Source organism: Hetaerina americana, unplaced genomic scaffold (assembly GCF_022747635.1).
Source record: "Hetaerina americana unplaced genomic scaffold, ioHetAmer1.1.p SCAF_3, whole genome shotgun sequence".
In the NCBI taxonomy this organism is placed as follows: Eukaryota; Metazoa; Arthropoda; class Insecta; order Odonata; family Calopterygidae; genus Hetaerina; species Hetaerina americana.
Genome location: NW_027286874.1, coordinates 91,611,318 through 91,635,695, shown reverse-complemented (window position 1 = coordinate 91,635,695; position 24,378 = coordinate 91,611,318). Strand labels below are relative to the sequence as shown.

The 24,378-nt window shown below is 40.3% G+C and overlaps 1 protein-coding gene across 1 annotated transcript; it reads left to right on the top strand.

Moving 5' to 3' along the window:
- The first annotated feature begins 1,358 nt into the window (after positions 1-1,358).
- On the top strand, positions 1,359-18,852 carry LOC139690462 (homeobox protein Hmx-like). Its single transcript, XM_071587916.1, has 3 exons — positions 1,359-1,851; positions 15,565-15,668; positions 18,499-18,852. The coding sequence occupies exons 1-3, from the start codon at positions 1,359-1,361 to the stop codon at positions 18,850-18,852; spliced, it is 951 nt and encodes a 316-aa protein (XP_071444017.1).
- Positions 18,853-24,378: the final 5,526 nt, after the last annotated feature.

The window sequence follows — 24,378 nt, the reverse complement described above, 5'->3', positions numbered from 1 at the left end:
TATGATAATTCATAAAATGCACCTGTTTATTAACTATAGTCTGATGTGCATCAGAAATATACTTAGAGAAAGCTTCTGTCAGAAACAAATTGTTTCTGTTTGCTTAGGAAGATTAATCCGGAAAGCCGGCCTCGGTGGCGGTGGGGTAACGTCCTCGTCAGCCAATCCATGGGTCGTGGGTTCGATTCCCGCCTGGGTGGGTTTTCTTCCACCTAGGGCTTGGGTGTTTGTAATCGTCTTCATTGTTATTCTTTGTTAATAGTCCGATGTAAAGGCCAGAGTGCTGTTTTCGGACTAATGGCTAAATAAATAAATAAATAAATACTGCCTTCAATATTACGCGGGGTTGCTAAAGACGGCGCTTATAGGTTTTGTGCAGTAAACACTGAAAACGGAGGAGAAAAGCACTACCTTTGAGCGTCCAGCACAAAACTTTCTATTCGTACACAGAGCCAGATGTGAAGAGCAGGCGGTGCAAACCTCGGAAATAAATCCACTTGAAACGCAGCGTCGAAAAAACCACGGAGGGTGGGGGAGATTTGGGCGCGGACCGTCGGATTCGCCTATCGGATGAAAGGTGTCGGACGAAGGTGGTGAGTGGAAGAAGAGGGGAAGGAGAAAGGCGGAAGGGGGGTAACCCTTCGAGCGCGTACACGAAAAGGAAGGTGGTAAAGGGGGTGGGGCGAGATGCCGGGGCTCTCTGTCTGGCAAGGAGGGTTCCGGCCGGTGAACGGGGCAGTTGGGCTTTGGGGTGAGTGATACGGGGAGGGATGGGGATTTTAAAACGGGCGGGGAAGACCGATTCGCCCTGGTTTGCTCCACTGAGTCTAAGAGAGCATCGTTTTCATAAGCGACCCTATTTATTTCTTCCTTTATCTCCGCGCTTCGGATCGCCCCACCCCCGACGCCTACCCGATCCATTCCATTCCCCCACCCCCCCGCCAGCGATTCACTCACTCTCTTGCTCTTCCGTCGCCATTCCCCTTTCAAACCTTTTCCTAAACCTTTCTTTCTTAAAAATCCCTGGTAAACCACCCTCAAATTCGCCCCATTTCCCCCCTTACCACCACTTGCATCGTTTTCCCCGAATTCCCACACCCTACACCCACACCCACCCGTCCGACACATTTATCCTCTCACCCCTCCCCTTTTCTTTCACCTGGCTAAAAATCTTCCTTTACAGTCCCCCTCCTCCTCCTCCCCCCGACCCACGTGCCACCACCACACCCCCCCCCACACCGTCCTCCCCACCCCCCTCGATCCCACTCACCCGCCTCGATCCCATCCTCCCCGATTCACGACACCGCTCCGCTGTATTCGCTCCCTCGCAATTACTTCCGGCCCCCACGCGTGCCCCCATGGACGTGTCCCGTGGACCCTCGCCGCCCGGCGATCGCTGCGGCACCCGTTCATCCCTCCCCGCCTTCTCCTCTTTCTCCATCGACTCCATCCTCGCCTCCTCGGCGTCCACCTCGCCCACCGCCGCCGCGCCCCACACGCCCTCGGCCTCCTCCGCCGTCGGCCTCGTCGACCGGCTGCGAGCCTCCGGGCTCGCTGCCCCGTCGGAGTACGACCACTCCCTCCTGGCGGTGCTCCTCGCCGCCGGATCCCTCCAGCAGCACCCAGCCCATCACCAGCATCACCACGCCCGCCACCTGCAGCACCAACACCACCCCTTGGCGTCCGCGTTCACCGCGCCGCCCTCGGCGCCCCCTCCCGCCTCCGCGTCCCCTTCGCTCGAGCACCCGGATGCCGGGAGGCAGCACCACCATCGAGGTCTGTCTCACTGGCCGGCACTGCCCCTCCTGACTGGTCCCCTATGGCTGGATCGGTCCCAACTGTGCCTCGGAGGTAAGTGGTTACCCATACTCCGGGAGAATAATGTCACCACATAATATGAAGTCGAAGCTGCTTGAGCGTGACTCGATTATAGCAGGGAACAGAGACATCGGCGTCAGCCAAAACTTACTATTCCATATGAGAGTATCGGAATATTTAAAACATCCCCCAAGACACCATTGTAAGATTATTTCGGTTCATTTGACTAATTGGTGACAATCGATTATTGTCGTCTTACGAATACTGGCCAGACAAGGAGTTGCTGCATTTCATTCGTGTAAAATTTGTGTAAAAATTGATTTGGATGCCAAAATTTTCCAGTGGAAGGAAGAGGTTTGCCTCGTTTTCATCAATTCCACTCGCCCTGTATTCTACCAGACCTGAAACCATGCTCTAGTTGAATTACATACGTATTTTCCCACGTCGAGGGTTAGTGAGGCAGTATTACCGCTGCCGACTCCATAACATTAGGCTTCAAAATGTATAGATGCATTTCAATTGAATTAGTCTCGTGTCGTCACCATTGTAAGGATCTCCTGCTTAATGTTAGTCGTAAAATCGCTGGTGAAATAAAATCTTGGTCTAGTTTTGAATGAGTGTGTGTCTTGTGACGCTCTTTCCGTACTCCAGATAAATACTCTTCCACTCATAGTCGATTTGGATTCTTAGTTTTTAAATAAGTTAGGTGCCACAGAATGGATGGCTAGCGAGTCAGTCAATATTATATACAATATTCATATGTCCTTTGCCAACACTGAGTCTGATATTTAGGTATTTTTATACTTGTTGGGAGCCACATATTAGGCTGTAAAACTGGTTACTGTTTTCAATGTCGTTTCAAATACCTTTTGGCTGAAAATTGGATTCCAATGTCAACTTATCTCATAGGATGCGTTCTTTGCTCAAGAATGACGCATTGATTTGTGTAATTCAGGTCTCCTCTTCAGTTTTGCATAGATGATACTCCAAGAATATTTTCCATTTGATACATGCTTAAAATGATGCCAAGCATTAAGTATTTCGTGAATTTATTTCATGGGAAATTTCGCTTAGGGCCTGAGGTACCTTTCGTTGCGAGCATGCCAATGGGACCTGCGAATATACGAGGGTCATCCGGAAAGTAGTACCCGTTCGTGAAATAAAGACACAAAAGTAAATATTAACAAACATAAAAAATTTTATTTGAAAGAGGATACTTTAAACTACTTCTCAACATAATCTCCAAGCAAATTAAGGCATTTGTCATAACGTGTGACAAGTTTCTGTATTCCTGCTGCATAGTCCTTCGCCGCCAGCTCATTGAGATACGCGAGGGACCCATCTTGCACAAATTTTTGCATAATGCAGATGGTGTTTAACAATTTCATGAACAATTGTTCGAGAAACATTGGGAAAATGCTCACAGATGTCATCAATTGTGACGCGCCGATCGTTCCTCACGAATTCGTCAACTGAGCTCACCAGTTGGTCTGTAATGACAGACGGTCTCCCCGAACGCTCATCGTCGTGTGTGTTCCCCCTCCCCATGTTGAAGTTGCGACACCACCGCCGAACAGACGACTCGTCCATTACATTGTCTCCATACACCTCCTTTAATTGGCGATGAATATCACATGGGCGAACGTTTCTTGCATTGAGGAATTTAATCACTGCCCTCACTTCACAACTGGCGGCGTTCTCAATTTTTTTAAACATTGTAAACAATCACAGAAACAACACAGGCAATGCTAGCGTCACGCAACTTGGCTCAGAGAAGGCAGACAAGCCACTGAAGCTATCTGACCTCGTCCAGCGGCTACTCGCGTCGTCAGCACTTCATGCGGCACGAACGGGTACTACTTTCCGGATGACCCTCGTATGTACAAACCTCACCAAAAGATTCCTTAATTTTTCTTTTTCTCGTTCTTTTGAGATTCATTTTACTTTTTCCTGGTAACACAATTGTTTCAAATGAATAGCGTTTCGTGTAATGCAGTCGTAATCTGTTATCCCTCGTCTTCATAACATAGAATTGCATTTAGTTACTATTTCGGCATATTCGTAATTTTCATTTAAAGACTGGTTTTATTTAGCCATATTTTTCGAGTTTTAAAATTCATATTTCATTGATTCAAATAACTTTATCGTGCTGTTTTATCATCAAAAGCCCTTACTCCAAAAAAATAATGATGATTTTAATAGTAATGATTCATTCACCTGATATTAGAATTCTTTGAGTTAAAACTATTCAGTGCAGTTCGAAGGGATTTTTCCAGTCCCACTCATAGCCATGCGGATGATTGTATAGTGTTGTAACTATACTAGCAACTATTTAAATATCTCAAAGTTCCCTCTGCTCCCACGTGAATATTTGAACTCAACCTCGGGGATTGAGATGGTGCGGTGGCTAACGTATAGACTTCCCACCGAGGGCCCGGGTTCAAATCCTGGAGAAAACATATATATTATAAGTGGTATATCCCTACTTGAAGTGATTTGTGGAGAGCACTTTGAGTGAGTACGACGTCCGTCGGATGGAACGTTAAACTGCGGACCCCTTGGCGCCTTTCGATAAGAGTAGGCTAATGCCGACGCCGGGTTTCTATCCACCCTTCCTCTACTAATGGCGCAAATGAACTTAGCTGTCAGTTGACTCCCATAAAAAATACTACTTGAACTCTACTTCAAAACTCTAAAACCCTCTTTTGTCGTCGACGGAAATTTACTCAGAACTTTAGGGACTTCCCAGTCAGAAATGTATGCTGACACGTGAAGTACGGTGTTACTCCTTCCGTAGACATGAATGCTGAAAATGTTTGGCCAAATCTAACGGAATTCGACAGATATCTCAGGAGTGAAAACCTCTGCCTGTAAGGATCATTTTTAAAAGTAGCCTCTAATTTAAAAGCATTCCAAATGCATAAATGTGTTTTTTTAGAAGAAGATCCAGACTCTTTCTTCGATTTCAAGGCTATCAAATGTATGAGTCTTTTATTGCTCAAAGAGTGTTTCCATGCCTCAACCACACCGCTTTAAGAGGTATTAGGCGTCATAGACAGATGTAGGGACATTATACAATTTTAATGGTTAATTTTCGAAATTAAAACTTTGTGAAAATGCATTGCAACGAAATATTAAAAAAATTAATCATTCGAAATACCTGAACTAATTCATTACTACTTTAAATATAATTGAGTTTTACTTTACACAACATTTTAACCATTAAAGGATTCGCTAAAATGTGATATTACCAGCTGAATACTCATACCAGCCTGACTTTTCTGCTTGCACTTAACAGATGTAGTGTTACGGAAATAGTTGCAAGAAATTAATTTTAATGTTAAATATTTAAATACGATTTTGTTTCCATAAAGTTTAGGCTCAAATCAGCATTTCTTTGTTTTATCTATCCAAACTATACTGTTTATCTGCTAATCTCTTCATTCCTCTGCAGATCCTTGCGCTTGTCCTCCATTACCTGCTTCCCGTAATTTGCATTAGGCCCCCTCTTTAATTCGTCCCCGTTATTTTTACTTCTCTTCAGGTTATCAGTATCTTTACTCAGGATGTGTCAAATTTGTTTCCCTCTACTTCTTCTAAGCAACCTGAAAAGGCCCCTCTCTTCGAATTACTTTGTTTTATTGAATATATTTTTTCGTCGTTTTTCGATGGCATCATTCATCGCTTCAAAATTTTTATCTCAGCTACTCTAACACATCTATGGATCTATATGGTACCTTGTAACCCACCAATAGGGCGTCTGGCATAGGTTGGTTCCGCGGCAGGAAACGCAACATTAATATTAAGTTTGTTAAAATGTTATTAACCAATCAAAATGCTAAATATTTCACATAACGGAGGTAGTTTTAACTACACCTGCATTCACTATGGTATTTATGCATACTTTTCACTACATGTGATTCGGTTTGCTAGTAACGAGAAGAGCAATAAAAATAAGGTTTGATAGGGTTCGAGTCTTCAATCTGTTCCTATTTTCTGCAATGCATCCGTTAATTCTACCCTATTCAATCTATGGGACGCCTTCTTCAAATCTACTAAACAAAAAAATACATCCTGATTGTATTCTATGTTCCCATATATTAGTTGCCTCATTACTACAATGGCATCACGCGTACCTCTCCCCTTTCTGAACCCAAACTGATCACCATCATCAAAGTAATCATTTTCCCTGCTCTCCTTACTACCATGTTGAAGTTGCGACACCACCGCCGAACAGACGACTCGTCCATTACATTGTCTCCATACACCTCCTTTAATTGGCGATGAATATCACATGGGCGAACGTTTCTTGCATTGAGGAATTTAATCACTGCCCTCACTTCACAACTGGCGGCGTTCTCAATTTTTTTAAACATTGTAAACAATCACAGAAACAACCCAGGCAATGCTAGCGTCACGCAACTTGGCTCAGAGAAGGCAGACAAGCCACTGAAGCTATCTGACCTCGTCCAGCGGCTACTCGCGTCGTCAGCACTTCATGCGGCACGAACGGGTACTACTTTCCGGATGACCATCGTATTATTGAAAATACTGAGGGCTACTTAGCTACCTGCGAAATCAAACTAATTTTTCTCACATATATCTGCCTTCCCCTTTTTTGGAATTGGAACTAACAATAATCTGTCGAAATATTCCGGCAAAATTCTTCCCTCATAAATATTAACAAATTTTCGATAGGAACTTTGACATCCGCGTTATCCTAAACTTTCAAGTAGTCCCGCATAAATGTTGTCTACCTCCACGGCCTTATTTAATCACCATTCCCTAAGTCATCCTCATCTACATTATATCACGAGTATCTTTCTATATCTAAGCTTGCTGGCCTAATGTATTTACCATATTATTCTTCTATATATTTCTTCCGTCCATCTTGATTCTTTCCTGGTTCAATTTTCCCTGTCTCATCTACAATTGTTTCCGCGGATTTTCTTTTCTTACATCCTGACAGTGCTTTCACCTTCCTGTAAAGGGTACCAATTTCATCTTTCTTTTGTTTGCTCTCCAATTCCTAACATTGATTTTCCACAACGCTTATTTCGCACTTTTTATTTCCTACCTCAGTTTTTTATTGAGGTATTTATCTTCCTTCTTACTAACTCCGTTTTTATATTCTTCCTTTTCCTCCTCCATCTATATTTCCAATCGATTCGTCAGTAATCCATTGTTTTCTTGACCTTTCCTTATATATTTTTCTAACAGTTTAGTTTGCAGCTTTCGATATCCATTTCTTGGTTTGTTTCCACTTCTACTCCACTCAGCTCCCTTTCCTCACCCAAAATTTTCTCTACAGCCAGCTGATTTTCCTATCTTATTGTAAGGGACAATATTTTCATATTTCATTTCCTCACCCGTCTCTTGTGTTCTATTCTCTTGAATCCAATATTACACTTAATCATTAAAAAATTACTATCTGCGTCCGCATCCGCTCCCGCGATACTCTGTGAATTAACCACGCTGTTCCTAAATGTGTGCCATGATATCTTTCTGAATTCCCGGGCATTTTCCAAGTATACTTATGCCTATTGTGGTGTTTACGTAAAACAAGTGTTTGATATGATTAAACCTGGTCACCTCCAGAACTATATGGCTCTCTCCCAACATCATTCCTTGTTCTTATGTCCCTTATCTCAATATCATGTTTTCTTTCGCCTACCGTCACGTTCCAATCCCCCATCACTATCAAATGTTCCCTTTCAAGAACACCCGCAATTATTTCCTAAGTGATTGTGTACTCTATTTCTTCCCCATCCTGATTTGACTCACGGATAAAAATAATTTAATAACCGTGGACTCGCTCGAAGTGTGAAGACAAAGAAACATTGTTTTGGCCCAGCGTGCAAGTAGATAATGAGCCAACCTTCACAGGGTTGCTATTTAATCGCCATGAGACTTCCTCGTGTCGGGTGAGTCCTAGAACATAGGTAATACTCACTGTACATGATGTGCAGTGAAAATAAGAGGGCATATGTGGGTATTCCGAGCTGTCTGGAGAAAGGTAGTACTATCTTATGCCTGAGCGGAATTGTCGGATGTTGATATTCTATATTTTCGTGGCGCAGTAAACAATGAAGATATTTTATGATTCGATTAAGATTAATGATAAAAAATCCTGGACAAATCTTGGAGTTGCTATACAACTGAGCCTGAATAACAGATAGTCACAGAACCGATTGATTGGGGTTCTTATAAAACTCTTTGAGAAAGTTGCCTCCTATGGGAGAAGAAAGTTTTCATTCAATAAGTACAGTATCATATATTGATGGGTTTGTACCATACTGATTAACAAGAAAAAAATATATTAACCTTCTATCCACCCGTTTTTTATGCTCATCATCCTGTAAATGTGGCATCTTACAAATGTTGAAGAGCGCGAGTGTATGTTCTTTATACCTTTTCACATCGTTGCAATCATCTGATTGAAAATTTTAACGGCCCACTACACGAACACAAGGGAAATGTGATGCAAGTTTTCAGACCGTACTTCTGGGAACTGATGTAGATAAATAGAATATTGCCAAGCAGGTCTTCTTGTTTTTCACAATAAACATATCAATATATATGCTTAAGATAACATTAATTGGCTTACTTAAATTACAAAAGGATTATTACTTTAAAATTATTTCAATCATGATTTTACCGTGCTCAACATGTATTACATACCGAAATCTTTCTAAAGGAGTAAACTTTCTAAGGGAAATGTTTCCCATTAAAAACAAATGATTTTTTTATTGTGATAAATGTATTCTTTAACTCAAAATAATTCAAATCTCTAAATGTATTTAAGGGAAACCTGACCTGGTATAATACGATATGGTTTGGAAGAATAGTCAACATTTCGAATATTCACATAATTTTCTTTCGTGGTTGACTGTCAACACTCCTGTTTTTTTGGTTTCCTCAAGAAACCTATTCCCTTTCAATATGTTGTCAACTCGCTTAAAGTTTTCCTCTGTCACTGTCATATATTGATTCAGGCATGCTCTTACATTATTGAGTCCTCTAATATTCATTGTATTGAAATTATCTTTGATTACAATCACCTATGTATTTCTCGGTCAAACCCTCCCTCTCATTCCATTTACTTTTCTCTCAAAAATGCGTTTGATGATTCAACTCTCACCCATTCTCTCAACATAATGAAGACAGCTAGCGTACTTCTCTCATATGTATTCGTTCATAATGGATGCTTCTATTCAGTATTATTTCGCAATACACTCTTTCTCTCATATCTTTACCATAAATAATCCTCGGGTACCCTGTACTCACCGCAATCGGCGCACATGTGTTCATCTTCGGAATTATCAAAATTCAACTTTTTACAGTAATTTAGGGCAATTACCCACTTTTATTATCATTGTTGCTGCCTTAGACAAATATTTTTCGATTCACTCAACGAACTACCAATAGCCTCATTGTAGCCATTCGCGCACCATTTAATGTCTATATTTTATCCGGTATTTTTACCAAATTTACTGCCCAGGATTACCTGCAAAATCGTCCATTTTTTCAATAATATGTCTGTTTTGTGCCCTACGTAATCGTTTTCCAGGTCTCCTAATAAACGTTCGTTTTAGTTGCATTCACCCTCAATTACTTCCCTCAGTAAAGTTCCTGTTTTCGTGGCTCTCAGCCAGTAATCGTCGGTTTACAAAAACGTTTCAAATTCTTGCCCCTAAATTATTCATGCATGCATATCTCACACATTAATAAATATAAACAGCGAAGAGTTATGATGGCGTTAAGCTTCATTGTTTTATGTATTGCCTCATTTCAAACCAGGTCAGTTGTATTAATTTTTATATATTACTAATGATTTTTTTTAATGATTTGTTTTATGTTATTCTAATACTCATTTACTTTGTTTACTATCAAAATCTTCCACAACATTCTTCTCTCTACCACGTCGCGCCCCTTCCCCTAATCAACAATTTTAAAATAAAATTTGTTTCGTACAGTTATACGCTTAAACATCTGTTTGCAATACAACAAGGTCTTTCTCACGTATGTAATGAAGTGCAAACAAACCAATCATGTATCTCCTACTGGTCACTAAGCCAAATTGCACTCCCCAAGTTTGGCTCAATACTACCTTCCGTAATCTTGCAACGAAAAATTTGCAATATAATGAATACATTTTCTTAATTTTCTCATATACAGGGTCGCACCCAAAAGTGGTAGGACTGATTTTTTTACAAGAATTGTATCGACGATATACTTACATCGACTTAATAATCTTCAAAGTATGCTCCTTGAGCTGCTACACACTTGGTATTACGTTGCTCCCATTCCCCGTACGCCCGCTGGAAATTTTCTTTGGGGATGCCGTTGATGACCCTCGTCGAAGCCTCTTGAACGGCCTTTATCGAGTCAAAACGTCGTCCCTTGAGCTGTCTTTTCATCAGGGTAAAGAAGAAGAAGTCCGGTGGTGCCAGATCGGGAGAATAGGGCGGGTGCGGCAACGTGGCAACGCCGTATTTGGCCAGGAGCTGTCGGTCGACACTCAGAATTTTCGGCACCATCTTGGCGCACACCTTGCGCATGGCCAAATCCTGTGAAATAATGCGTTGGACGTTGGATGCAGACAGACCCAACTGGTCTGCAATTTCTTCACTGGTTAAGCGTCGGTTTGTGTTCAGCAGTGTCCTCACTCTGTCCACATTCGTGTCGGTTCTTGCCGTCGACGGCCGTCCGGAGCGATGGTCGTCTTCAACGAGCTCCCTACCCTCTTTAAACAACTTGTGCCACTCAAATACTTTGGAACGGCTTAAGGCAGTTTCCCCATAAGCCTGCTTGATCATATCGAGGGTCTCAGTCACCGTCTTCCCGAGTTTCGCACAAAACTTCACGGAATAACGTTGCTCTAAATTCAGATTCATTTTGTTTTTCGACGCGGACAAAAAACTTGCTTCACTAAAAACGGTGTCCTCACTCAACGACAGCCCGCAGGTGACTGAGGCTGGTGTTGGTCTGTTGCTAAGAGCCCCCTCCACCCTACCCTGCCAGGCAGACCCCCCTCCACCGCTCCGCTCGCGCCAGAGAAAATCACTCCTACCACTTTTGGGTGCGACCCTGTATATATATATATATATATATATATATATATATATATATATATATATATATATATATATATCATTCTGAAGACGACAGCCGTGCTGTCGAAACGTAAAATAACAAATTGTGAGTGTCCTTTCTTTGTGTCTCTATATTCTAAAAATCTACATCTGTGTTTTTATATATTTGTGTGTCGCCGATGAGCGTTCCATTTCGAAGATATTTTATATATATATATATATATATATATATATATATATATATATATATATATATATATAACTGATTTTACTGCTTGTAGGTATCCTAACAGTCCTATTTCAGTAGGTTTCGCAGGTTTTTCACACCCCCCTTCCTGTGTGGTTGTTTTCCTGCGGTGGTTTTTTTGTCAAGGTTATCAGTCCACGATCCTTACACTTTTTCCGCGAATTTATCCTTTCCCACTCTACCCAATTACGGTCTATGTGACATTTCAATTAAAATGTCTGCACGCATTTTTGTACGATCATCTACGTATTTATGCATGCAAATGACGAGGGGATAGGTGGAAGAAGAGACTATGACGTATCTACTTTCAATTTCGCCCAAATAAAGACGTTTTATTATTTTTATTATTATTGATGAAAAGTTTATTATTTCCCCAGGATACTCAGAAAACTCATTACTCTATACTATTTATAGTCCATCTCAAATTGCTTCCGTTCAGAGAGAGGTACGAGGGTTGCTATTTATATTTTATCCTAATAATGAAACGACACTAATTTATTGTTGTAAATGGCTTTATTGTTTTTCGAAGTATTCTCCATGATAATCAATACCCTTTTGCATGCGCTCGAACCAATTTTCGTAACTCTTTTTCCACACCGATTGAAGTACCTCCAAAACATGGTTTTTTGAATGCATCAACGGCTTCTTCAAAAATATTGGCCACACAATTTTTTCTTGATGAACGGGAATAAAAAGAAGTCATTTGGTGCTAAATCAGGGCTTTGCGGAGGATGACCCATCAGTTCGACATTTTGGCCAATCACATGTCTAGTTATTCCGAAAAAACAGGCGATAAGTTGTTTCAATGTGCTTCGTGCACGAATCACTTTTGTCGGATTTGGCTCGTCTTGGAAGACCCATACAGTGGATTGCTGTTTTGTTTCGGGCACATACGCATAGATCCAAGATTTGTCACCTGTTTAGATGTTATACACAGCTTTTGAGGCGCCGCGATTGTATTTCTTGAGCATTTCTTTGCACCAATTGCCTCGAGCATCTTTTTGAGCTTTTGTCAAATTATGTGGGATCCAACGCGAACAAATTCTTTTCTTAGCTAAATGTTCATGCAGTATCTTATTGATGATGTTCATAGTAATCCCCAAGGATGCGTAAATCTCACGATAAGTCACATGACAATTTTCCTTTACTAGTTCTTGCAGAGCATCAATGTTTTCTGGCACAACAACTGATTTAGGACGACCTTCGCGACCATCGTCGCTGAGCGAATGGCGACCATGATGAAATTCGTTATACCAGCGTTTCATAGTGCCAAAGGATGGGGCTTCATCGCCAAAAGTGGAAGTAAGTTGATCGATTCACTCCTGTCTTGATAATCCATGTCGACAATCATTTAAATCATCGCACGAAAATGTTCACGAGTGAACTCCATTTTTTCGCCGAGACAAAATTTATTTTAATAAAAAAATATGATCAAACGACAAAACGTTCTGAAGGAAGTTAGCGTTAAAAGAGTGAAACTTTCAGACGGAAACGTTAGGTGGTTCCTAAATCACTTAGTGTTGTCAAGGGTATAAATGGCAACCCTCGCACTATTATCACACAATTCCAATCGTTTGGTAAAGCTTAATGTTTGCAAGCATAAACAATTCTTAAAAACGAATCATAATTTAATGGCACATATACGTCAAAATTTTGCTTAGTGTACCATATACACCTGAAGTTATCCACTTAAAAAAATTCTCACTGCTTTTACAATCACATTTTGGGTTGCATCAACTTCCCTGGTGTCTTTTTCACCATTCTATTGATTTGTCTCACCTTTGTGCTCCACACCACTATTGTTCAAAACCTCAAAATATTCACTCCAACAGTTTACTACAGGCAACATCTACAACAAGCAGGCACAAGGAGGAGAAGTAAATAGCGTATGTGATCAGTTACCCGTAATGATTGCACAGATACCTGGAAGAAAACACCTAATAGAGATGAGCCATTGAAATGCGGTGGTAGGTGAAGGAAGAAACGGGTGAGAGATACGTAGTAAAGCACAGATTATGAGAAAATCGTGATCGCCAAGAGAGTATTTATATCATAGAGTTTTGCAGTATAAATAACTTGGCTATAACTAATGTATGGTTTAAACAGCACAGTGGACGTGGGTACACATCTCTCGAGAGTTCCGAGAGCAAATGGACTCGGATCACAATTTAGTATTGATTTAGTACTATGTTATATTTAGGAGAATAGGAATGGGAAAAGTTATCAGAATGTAGCCGACGTAACTGTAGCGAAAAGGAAGGAGTACCACGGAGCCGTTGATAACATTCTAAGCCAGAATTAGAGGATATGTACAGTACAAGAAAGATGGCAATATCTCAAGCAATGAATAAAGAAAGCATCCTAAACAACAATGGGAATGGAAAATAGAAAAAGGTTAGGCAAACCTACCCTAACCCGTTTGACCAATGCAAAAAAATGTGTGCTTTTAAGGAAATTAAAAAGCAATACCATTGAAAGATTTTATCATGATATACAAAAGCCTTATACAGGTCAAACATGTTGATGTCGTAAATACAGGAAGTTGGTTTATTTCAGGAAACCTTTATTTTTATATCTCTCGGGAAAATATTATTTATCCCGCTTTTGAAAAAAACGAGTTTGCCTTTAAATGAGGTCGCAGTCACATTTGTAGTTTCATTTACAGGGTTCGTCCGGAAAATAAGTACGAATACAGTGCTGCTACTTATATACTAACTTCAAAGAAAATAAAACAACAGGTGCACCTTTATCCATTTGATGATTTCATAGGGGAAAATACATTGGTCCTGCCTTGATTTCTGGCACGTGGGTAGTTTATTCAGCGCCGACCTGAGGATACATTATAGATAGTATTGATTCCAAGTTAGTATTAACGGTATTAATTCCAAGTTAGATTCAAAAGACATTTCATAAAATATTGATTCAAGAGTGGGAAGTAGTGTAGTGATAAGGTAAGCTGCCCGGTTCTTGAAAATTAACCACTACAGAACGCAAATGTGTCGCACAGTTACAACATGATGTGGGAATGGAGTACCTGAAGACTCGTAGCTCATTAAAATAACTGTAAATTAATCGATTACAAGATTGCACTAATGACAGCGAGGAAAGCTTAGGCTTAATGGTTCCGCGACTTGTTAATGTTTCCATTCAAATCTCTCAAAGGTTTGTATTAATATTAAATAATGCAGGTAATACCTCAGCATCTTTATATATACTTTGGTATCATAGTAGTCAATGCTCGTTTTATGTAAGCTTGCAAACTATTATCTTTTACATATTTTGGTCTTTTCTTTTTGATTTGTCATTATTTTGGTTCGTTTGCATCAATAATTCAAGTTTTTAATGAAAGATTATTGTACTGATTATCAATTGCCTACAACGTTAATGTGCATGAATCTTTCGGTAAACAGACAGTACTCGTTTGCGAAATAATATAAGCTCCGCATTGAATCGGGAGGAGAGACAGCAGTAAAAAATTAGAGACGACGGCTGATTTAAGGAATAATATTTTCATCACACCATGCACAACATCCTCTGAGAGAATGTGCATGTTGTGATGGGACGGTAATTCACATTTAAAGACTTACACTCATTTTCCCCGATGGCTGTGGTTTGCTATAAGTGGAGCACTACCGGAAGAAGGGACCAGGGCGATAATGCTGGCGATGCCTCTTGGCAACCTGTGGCTAGCACACACTCTGCTGGTATTTACGTAAATCAGTTTTTTCTGTGATTCGTGGGCGTTCCAGTGAAAGGAGCGGACAGCGATTAAGTTGAGTGAATGATTGACAAGAGATGAAATCCACTCATTTGCGTCATTATTCGGACTTAAAATGATTTCTGGTCACAGAAGACATTTTAGATGGGATTCTGCATGGCTGTCGAAGGAAGAAGAAAGCTGTGAGCGAGAATGCATGTCTTTATGGTTTCTCGTCAAATCAGTTCTCTTGAACTGTTTGAATTAAAATTGCCGATGTAACAAGGGTACGCTGACGCGATGTTTTCTTACATTTTGAAGGTGTATTTAAATAATCAAGACTTGAATTTGACGCAAGAGTGGATTTTATTCTGGACATGAATCCAAATATTTAGTATTAAAAAAAATTAGGTTTTTTTTATTAGGTCTCTTTGTGTCTCTTTATGCTCAGGGAAGGACACATTTATCATAAGTCATCGCTATTTCATTGACTCTGAATCGAAGCTGTGTTTACCGGGACTTCGATTAATAAACTTGAATTTGAAATACTAAACATTTTAAGGTTCATTGTCTACAAAATAAACTAAATGTTGAAACAAATGAAACAGTTTAAATTACTCGTAATTCCTCTTGCAATGATTTATTATGAATCTATCGTGATCACTGTGTGGGTCATTTCTAACTGGAATTTCAACCTTTTCACGCAGCAGCGAAAGTGCCGGTAAAACGGTCCAGACGGCATGGAGTCGACCGGAAGCCTCGGCAGGCATATAGCGCCAAGCAGTTGGAGCGGCTGGAAGCGGAATTCAAAGTATGACGGATTTCTGGTATACTGGTGTTTGACTGAAAACTTGAATAGAATTACTTTTGTCTATGATCATTATGACGTAACAAAATTTTCCTCAAGCATTATATTTCTTTCACTCTGGTTCAATCGTTCATAACATCACACATACACGGTTACTACAGTAGTTCCTTCTGTCCGCAGGGGAAGGTTGTCTTACCACCGAAAATTTCGGAATACGTTTGACTGTTTTTTGTACATTTTTCATTCATTTCATCATTACACTTCTAAATTTTTGTTAGCCAATGCTCTTTCGCTCCTTCGTTTGAATTATGCATATGTGTGTGGGTGTGTGTTTACATATACATATATATTATATATATATATATCGATTATACGGAAACACTCACACATATTTGGACGGCACAATAGAACACAAATAAAATAGTAACACTTAAAAGGACACTCACATTGTAGATTGTTTGAGCTTACGACCTTCTCCGAGGCCTTCTTCAGGTAAGACTGAAAATTTTTGGAGAGTGGTCAAGGGGCTGGGGAGGGGAGGGGAGGTGCAGGGAATGCTGGGAGGAAAATTAAAGATTGCAGTTAAGGGTGGGAATTTCAAAAGATCGGATAGCCAGTATATACGTGGATTCACGAGTTCACCTCTATATTGGTGGCTGAATCAGGTAGGGATTCTAGTATGGTTAGAGCAAAACACTGGTCGAATGAAAGGTTGTGGGAATTTGCGTGTGTAGGGATAAGATGAGAAGAGGGTGAGGCAGAATTGTACGAATACCGATGACTGTTTATTCGAATAAATAAGGGGGTAATGCATTCACCTATGTAAAATGAAGTGTATTGTTTGCATGACAAAAGATAAATTGTTTTTGAGAGGCAATTAGCGTGGGAACGAATAGAAGGGGCAATGAGGGGATGTGGGGAGAGGGGAGCAGATCTAATAAGTAGACAAGTTTTTCATCGGGGGCGGTTGGAAGTTGGGGAATTATTAGGAACTTTGTCGCGGGGTGGCGCCAGAGCAAAACCAAACACTTTTTTGAAAGTCTCACGGGAAAAAAATAATGTATAAAAGTTAGCACTGGTCACTAGTGGACACAGACAAAAACATAAATACACAACAAAAAAAAACAAAACTCACTTGGTTTTGAATTTTTGGTTAACCAAGCCACCTTTCTCAAGGAAGAGAAGGACAGAACTGAGGGAAATACGAGGGCTGAAACGATGGATGGAAGGAGAAGGTGGGGAGAGGTTTGCGAGGATTGGGAGGGGGAGTTGGGAGGGTAAGAGTTAAAATGGGGTTCTTTAGAAGTGTAGGGAAAATATGGAAGGTGTTGGGGGTGGAGAGAGGATGAAAATAAGTGCAGATCAGGGTAATTAATGCCTAATATTAATACTTGGGCAGTTCCAGGAATCCAAGAGCCAGATGAAGGATTGCTCTATTGTTTGAGTTTCAATGGAGGATCAGAGAATGGGAAGGATGCTAAGATGAATACACTATAGCATTTATCAACGGGAGTTTTGTGTTCGGAGGCGTGTTTGGGGATAGGGAGCATATCAATCAGGAAAGAATTCTTGCATGAGGCCCGGTGGTTATTGATTCTAATATTAAGGGGTGTGATACACAGTCCAATATAAAAGGTAGGGCAAAGTTGGCACTTCAGCAGGTAAACTACATTGCTGGACGTGCAAGTAAGGCAAGCAAGTTGGGACGTAAGGAGAATATAATCCTTTATACACACATAATAATAATATAAACACACGCGCTTAGTACTGGGTGAACTCTACCAGCACCTACAAAACCGACTGCGGGTTGATTACTGTGTTAATGGTTTATTTTTATATATATCTGGATTCTGATTATAAAGGAATGTCAATGTATAATTAAAAATTGAGCTACTAGGAAACCAATAAACGATCCTACGATGTATCTTCATATAAAATTTCATTGATATCTTGGACTATTATCGACGTCATTAATATCCATCGATGAATAAACGTCGATGATTACCAACCGGGAGACTAAAGAAAAACTGAGAAGTATTCCTCAAGAGAAGGGCTATAAGGAAGAGAACATAGATCATATAAATTAAAGGGATTTGCTGCCACTTAAAGGAAACTTAGTTTGGCCACCGAAACTCAGTGTAAAACCACCGTTGTGACCGACCACCCCTTAAATGTTTGCTTACACTACATCTACGTATTTCTAGGAAATATTAGTAAATATCAAGAACAAAGGAGAAATATAGGCTGTAGAAATTATATTAACTCAACCTGACAGGACTAACTAGGCACCCCACCGTTTACACGTTAAATGCTGAAAAACTTTCCTTGAGTCTTCGTGACTTTGCCGAATGCTTTAAACATTGGCATCTCACTAATATTGAAATAACAGTTCTTAAAAATATGAATGGTATTGAAATTTTGAAGCCAATTTGTGGCCTAGTGGACGGAGCGTTCGGCTATTCACTGGAGGACCAGGGTCCGAATCGGGATGACTTCTCGGAATCCCTGGCTATCAAGACCTGTGATTTTTCCGGTACCAGATCTTCCATAAAAAACTTAAGTCGGCACAGTAAAATGAACCGACTCGTCTACCTTAATGAGCGTGAATCCCACTCTTACCGTAAGGGCTTGTTGTTTGCACGTGTACAAGATAGCTCTACCGTCACCTATCAAATCAACTCGATGGTTAATTTGATATGTGAGGGTTAATTTAGCTCAATTAATGCTTATTATTGGCGAGCCACATTTTCATATTTCAAATTGATCGACAGTGATCGATATTGACTTTTTGCTGGCTTAATCCGAAAACTTTACCTTCCATGCTGCCTGACAGGCCGACAAGTACCTGAGTGTGGCGAAGAGGACGCAGCTGAGCGCCGACCTCGGATTGACCGAGGTTCAAGTGAAGACGTGGTTCCAGAATCGGAGGACCAAGTGGAAGAAGCAATTGACGTCGCGGCTCAAAGCGGCGGCCTCTCAGCACGGCGGCGCGAGGGGGGCGGCCGCCGCAGCGCTCTACGCCGCCCCCATTTACGCCCACCACCAGGTGACGGCACATCACAGGCACCAGCACCACCACCACTCTCTTCAGCCACATTGCCTCCTGTTCGCCGACTCCGACGACGGCGGAGGGGCTCCGGAGGAAAGACGGTCCGAAGACGCGACCCTGGGCGGCCAGTCCGACTGAGGGGTGCTCTTCGCAATTTTCGCGGGATCGGGCCATTCATGAAAGGTTAGTGAGCGATGTGAATATTTGGTATGAACGCAGGTAAAGGACCGTGTGAGTTTTTTCAAATTCAAATTAAGTGTTCAGAGCTCACTCAACGTTCGAATCGCTCAGTGGGGTAGGCAGAAAATTAATTCGAGTGGGGATAATACTGATTATTTTTTTGGGGCTGCACGGCACCCGAAAAAATTATTTCTCCCGTCCAACGGTTCAAGTGAGTTGTGTATGTTCACATATTTGGTTTTGATATCCTATTTCATCTCCACCTACTGGTCTTCACTATCTCCATTTGAGGAGGGGTGACTCACAGCTTGTTTATTACGTTAAATTTGTTCTCAAACCGGGAATACAAAAAACGTGCAAAATAATATGAATATATAGGTACAGTAAAATGGCTGTTTCATTTTTTGTTGGATTTTTCAAAACACAATGACAAACCAACAAAATAACTGGAAGTTTTGAGATGATTGGACTACAACCCCTTCATTCCCCCATTTTAGAATTTACTTTCACAAGAATAGTTGTCCCAGTTGATTAATACTGTGTGTGTCATGTCTACAGTTACCGTGTATGTTTGAAAATGCAGAAACCATGCTTTAAATGGCTTTGACACAAAGCATGACACCAGCAGTATTGGTCGACTGAGTCATCCTTTCTTCTTTGCCTCTGATGAGGGAGGGGTGGCCTAATCATCCCCCATCTCCTGGTTACACCGCTGGAATCGATTACATTTATGTCAGTTTTTTCCTGTTGCCATCTCCTAAAATGAAAAGACTGTAAACTTTATAATTATTCGCAAGACAATTAATAAGTGATGCATGCACTGAATTAAATAGAGAAACCAAATGTTGTCCTTATTTCATAATTAACCTAATTTCAAAGAATGTTATCTCTTTTACTGTACAGAGCAGTGTCGCGATGGTGAACAGTATACTGACTGGAATCCCTATAAATCTTTGCCTAGCCCCTGGTTTACCAGCCGAAACATTCTTTACCAATGCGGAAGTCAAAGTGGCCACCTATGGGTTAAAAAACTACCCCATAATGGACTTCACATTTTTCTTGTATTATTTCCGCAAAGTTATTATTATTACAGGTATTCTACCGGTAGAGGTAGGTTTTAGATGGACACAACGATAAAATTCTCCTGACAAACCCCGATCCAACATCCTACTCTACGGCATGTCCCTCTTAATTTACTATAAGTATACTTCAATTTATAATAAGTATACTTCCTTCCTCTCTTCATTCCTTCCAAAATCCCTATTACTCCTATCCTGTTCGTTTGCCTGAAAATCCCCCGATCTATTCTCATTCCTGGTCTTCAACATCCCACTGCCAATTAATATGCTTTGCATTCATTTTTCCTAATTCCTGATGATTTCTCCTAACTCCTTCACCACGATACCTGGCAGTTCCTCATTTATTTTCCTTTGTGTCTACTTTACACTCCCCGTCCTTCCTCACGCCCCCATTTCAAAAGCCTCCATCATACGATTACCATCCTGCTTCAGTCGCCATGTTTCTGTACAAAACTACGCTCCATGTCAAAGTTTTAACTAGCCTTTTCTTAACATTCTTACTCAGCGTCCCTGTCATCAATTCCCTCATCATTATGAAAGCTTCTTTGCCTAACGCAATTCTTCTCCTTATGTCATTACTACTCGGACAATTTCGGTCTAAAACACTTCTGAGATACTTAAATTGTTCCACCTGCTCTAGTTTTTGCCCTCGTATTTTAATGTTTAACTTAACCTTTCTTATTCTGGGGAACCGCATAACCTTTTTTTTATTCATATTGATTCTCATCCCATATCTATCACACTGAATTCCTAATTCACTCAGCAATGCTTATAGCCCCTTGGTTGACTAAAAAACTAGAGCTTGGTCATCAGCAAACTTAACTGATTTCATGTATTCCCCTCTGACTTTCATTCCTATTTCCCGTTCTTCCATTGCACCTTTGATTATTTCCTCCTCATGCTCGTACACGTAGAAGATCACAGGTGATAATGGGCAACCCAAGCACCTATTCCTAACACTACACATCCGGACTCTGCGTCCCCCCCTCGTACCTGACCAGTCGGTTGCGGACTAGTCTCCAATCTACATCTACATCTTCATAACACCCCTCATGCCGCCGCAAGGACGTGTGACGTGTTAGGTCGCTACCCGTAAAAGAGAACAAGATCACATGCAAAATCAACACATCCATGCAAACTTACTCCCACAGTGGTGTATACATTCTTGCAAATATATATATATATATATATATATATATATATATATATCTATACATATATTATATATATATATATATACATATATATACATATATATATATATATATATATATATATATATATATATATACTATCAACTAGCAAGCAGTTGCACCTTGGGATGTAGTAGAAATTTATCCAATAATGTGCCAGCTAGAATTTAAAAAGTAAATAGGCGGAATTCCATTACCACATGGACATGGTTTATTCTTAACCGTTCGGACAGTCAATGAACAATTCGGCGATACAATGTTCTCCTCCCCTATAGACACAGGTAGGGAATATGACCCAACGCTGCAGGTAGTAGGAGATCCCTCCACAGAGAGAAACGAGGGATGGAAGGGGAATTTTAAAAACAGACAAAGTAGAGCAAGCAATATTGTAACGAGTACTAAATTATTTAATGGCATCCTAATGCGGTCATGCGGGAAGGGTTTTGGCAACAAATCACACGAGGTTAGTGGAAGTGCATGATATTGAGCAGAACTAATTATTCCCTAGACGCTGAGGGTGGCAATGTGGAATTTTCCAATGCATTCCTATTTTCTGCAATATATTCATTAGTTTTTCCCAATTCACTCTACCTAACGCCTTTCGAAATCAACGAAATAGGTAAATAGTACTGTTTGTATTCTATATTTCTCTCGGTTGGTGATCTCTTTACTGCAATGGCATCGCGCATGTCCCTCCCCTTCCTAAACCTACTCTGATCATCCCCTAAGTAATCATTTGCCCTACTCTCTATCCTTTTGTTGACAATCCTGAGAACAACTTTAGCAGCGTGGGGTATCAAAGTTATTGTTCTGTTGTTCTCGAATGTTTTTTTCCGAAATAGGTACTAACACTGATCTCACAAGGTCTTCCGGCCAGATTCCTTCCTCATAGATGCTACGAATCAGTCCATATAGACTCTTCCTCCCACATTTTCCTAAACCTTTTAGTTGTTCCGACAGTCAATGAACATTCGTTCCTTGAATGTTATCCACCCCCACGGCCTTATTTAGTTTCATCTCCATTAATGCCCCTTCTATCTCATCGTCGAGTAAGTCTGGACCTAAGCTATCTTCATCTATGTCATGTTCTCCTTCTATGCCTAAGCTTGGCCTAAGTGTTTTACCACACAGTATTCTATATATTTCTTCCGTCTCCCTTGGGTCTTTTCTGTTTCAACTATTATCTCACCCGACTTACCTCTTACTGTTAACACAGATCTTCCCTTCTTACTTCCTGATAGTTTTTAATCTTCTTTTTTAGCGCATCAATTTAACCCTGTAGTCCTTACATAATGTAGCCTTTACCTTTTTTGGAATAGGATTAACACTAATCTGACAAAGTCTTCCGGCCAAATTCCTCTCTCATAAATGCTTAAATCAGAAACGCTCCATGAAGACTCTTCCTCCCACATTTTCCTAAACTTTTAAGTAGCTCCGCAGGAATGTTGTTTACCCCCACTGCTTTATTTGATTTCATATCCCTTAGTAGCCAGCTCCTTTCTCTCACTCATGAATTTTTTTACAGCCTGCAGATACTCCTTCCTTGCCAATCGCCCTCTTCCTAAATCTGTTTCTTACAAGTATAATCTATCTATCTAATGCATGTGTAATCTAAGTGATACCTCTCTGAGTCATCTAGCATTTTCCATGCTTCAATACCTACGCCTTTTGTGGGTTCTAAACCAAGGTTTAGTGATGATTAGCCCGTATCTACTACAGAACTCAATTACTTTCTCCCCACTGTCATTCCTCGTACCTTAACTATGATTCCTCACCTCATACTTAACTCGTCCTTCGCCTACTGTCGCATTCCAATCCGCCATCACTATCAACGTTTCCCTGCAGGAACACACCCTTTTATATCCCCTTACTGATCGTATACCCTTCCGACTTCTTCCTTCCAAGATTGCTTGGTGACATGTGTACATGAACAATGACCAAGTTCGTCGGTTCTGCTTTTACCTCTTCAGGTAATATTATATCCGTTACGTGCTCTATGTTAATTATGCTTCTTCCTACCTTGTTATCCAACATTATTGCAACCCTTTGCTAGCTCTCGTCCTCTCCGCTTTCATTACTCTACAACTATCACTTCAGTAATCCCTGCTATCCTTCCATCTCACCTTGCATATACCAAAAATATCTATATTTCCTCTTTCCATCTCTCGCTTAATATGATCGCTCGTTTACGTAAGGTTAATGAGCGTCTATTTTTAAATGATTCTGTCATATAGTTATGTATGAAATTCTTAAATAAAGGACAATTATCCATGGTGACCTGGCCATATAACGGAATATTATGTGTACGAGTGTGTGACGCTCTTCAGCGACGACACAAATGTATAAAAACTTTGTTTGAGATATTCTCTAAACGGAAATCTAATGATTTCCGAAATAATGACTGGAAAATTTAAATTATTAAAGAGTACATTAAATATAAACTACGTCTATTCACTTCGTTCATTTAACGAGACATTCAATTAGCATATGTAAATAGGTTGAGAATAAATTTGCCCACTTGTATAGTACATGATTGCATGGCGCAGACTAAATTTTCCACCGGCCCTCGCCGATTCTGAATTTTAGGAAGTGGTTGTGCACTTGATTAATGTCTGGAAATAAATTTATCAATCAATAAAAGCGGTGCTCACTATATCCAAAAATAGGATATCATTATTCACAATGATCTCCGCCGTATTTAAATTATATCTAAAAATGAGGTATGTTAATTATTTATATTTTTACATCCAGTTTTGTCTTTGACAGGTGCTGGCAACAGTATTTCGTGGTGAACATTACGTGATCAGATGACCTAGGAGATACCCCTGCTACTTGTGTGGTGATTTTTCTGAAGAGAAAATCCAGCGAACCTGATCCAGCGGAAAAATGCTGTGCAAAAGTTTGGTTCACCGAGTCACCAAGGAATCGAGGGGAGAACTGGAATTAATTATATAAAAGACTACTGTGATACTCACGGTTATTGTTCTGAGATTCCGAGAGAAGGTTTTTAAAATCTTACTAACGGTGTTCAGTTAAATATTACGCGATTAACTCCTTTTGGTGTTACTTAACGATGAGATTGTGAATTCTATACAACTCAGGAATGGTGTGAAAACATTGTATATAAGCTCTTTTACCTATAAAATGCCATTTAACGTGAGTCGGTACAAATGCTAATTCATAAATTTTTTCCATCAATTTGTATTGTTAAA

What these genes read in the sequence shown, in the direction of transcription:
- LOC139690462 (XM_071587916.1), top strand. Translation starts at nt 1,359, where the DNA reads ATGGACGTGTCCCGTGGACCCTCGCCGCCCGGCGATCGCTGCGGCACC. An exon ending in GTCCCAACTGTGCCTCGGAG is followed by an intron (nt 1,852 to 15,564) that starts GTAAGTGGTTAC and finishes CTTTTCACGCAG; the next exon opens with CAGCGAAAGTGCCGGTAAAA. An exon ending in GGCTGGAAGCGGAATTCAAA is followed by an intron (nt 15,669 to 18,498) that starts GTATGACGGATT and finishes GCTGCCTGACAG; the next exon opens with GCCGACAAGTACCTGAGTGT.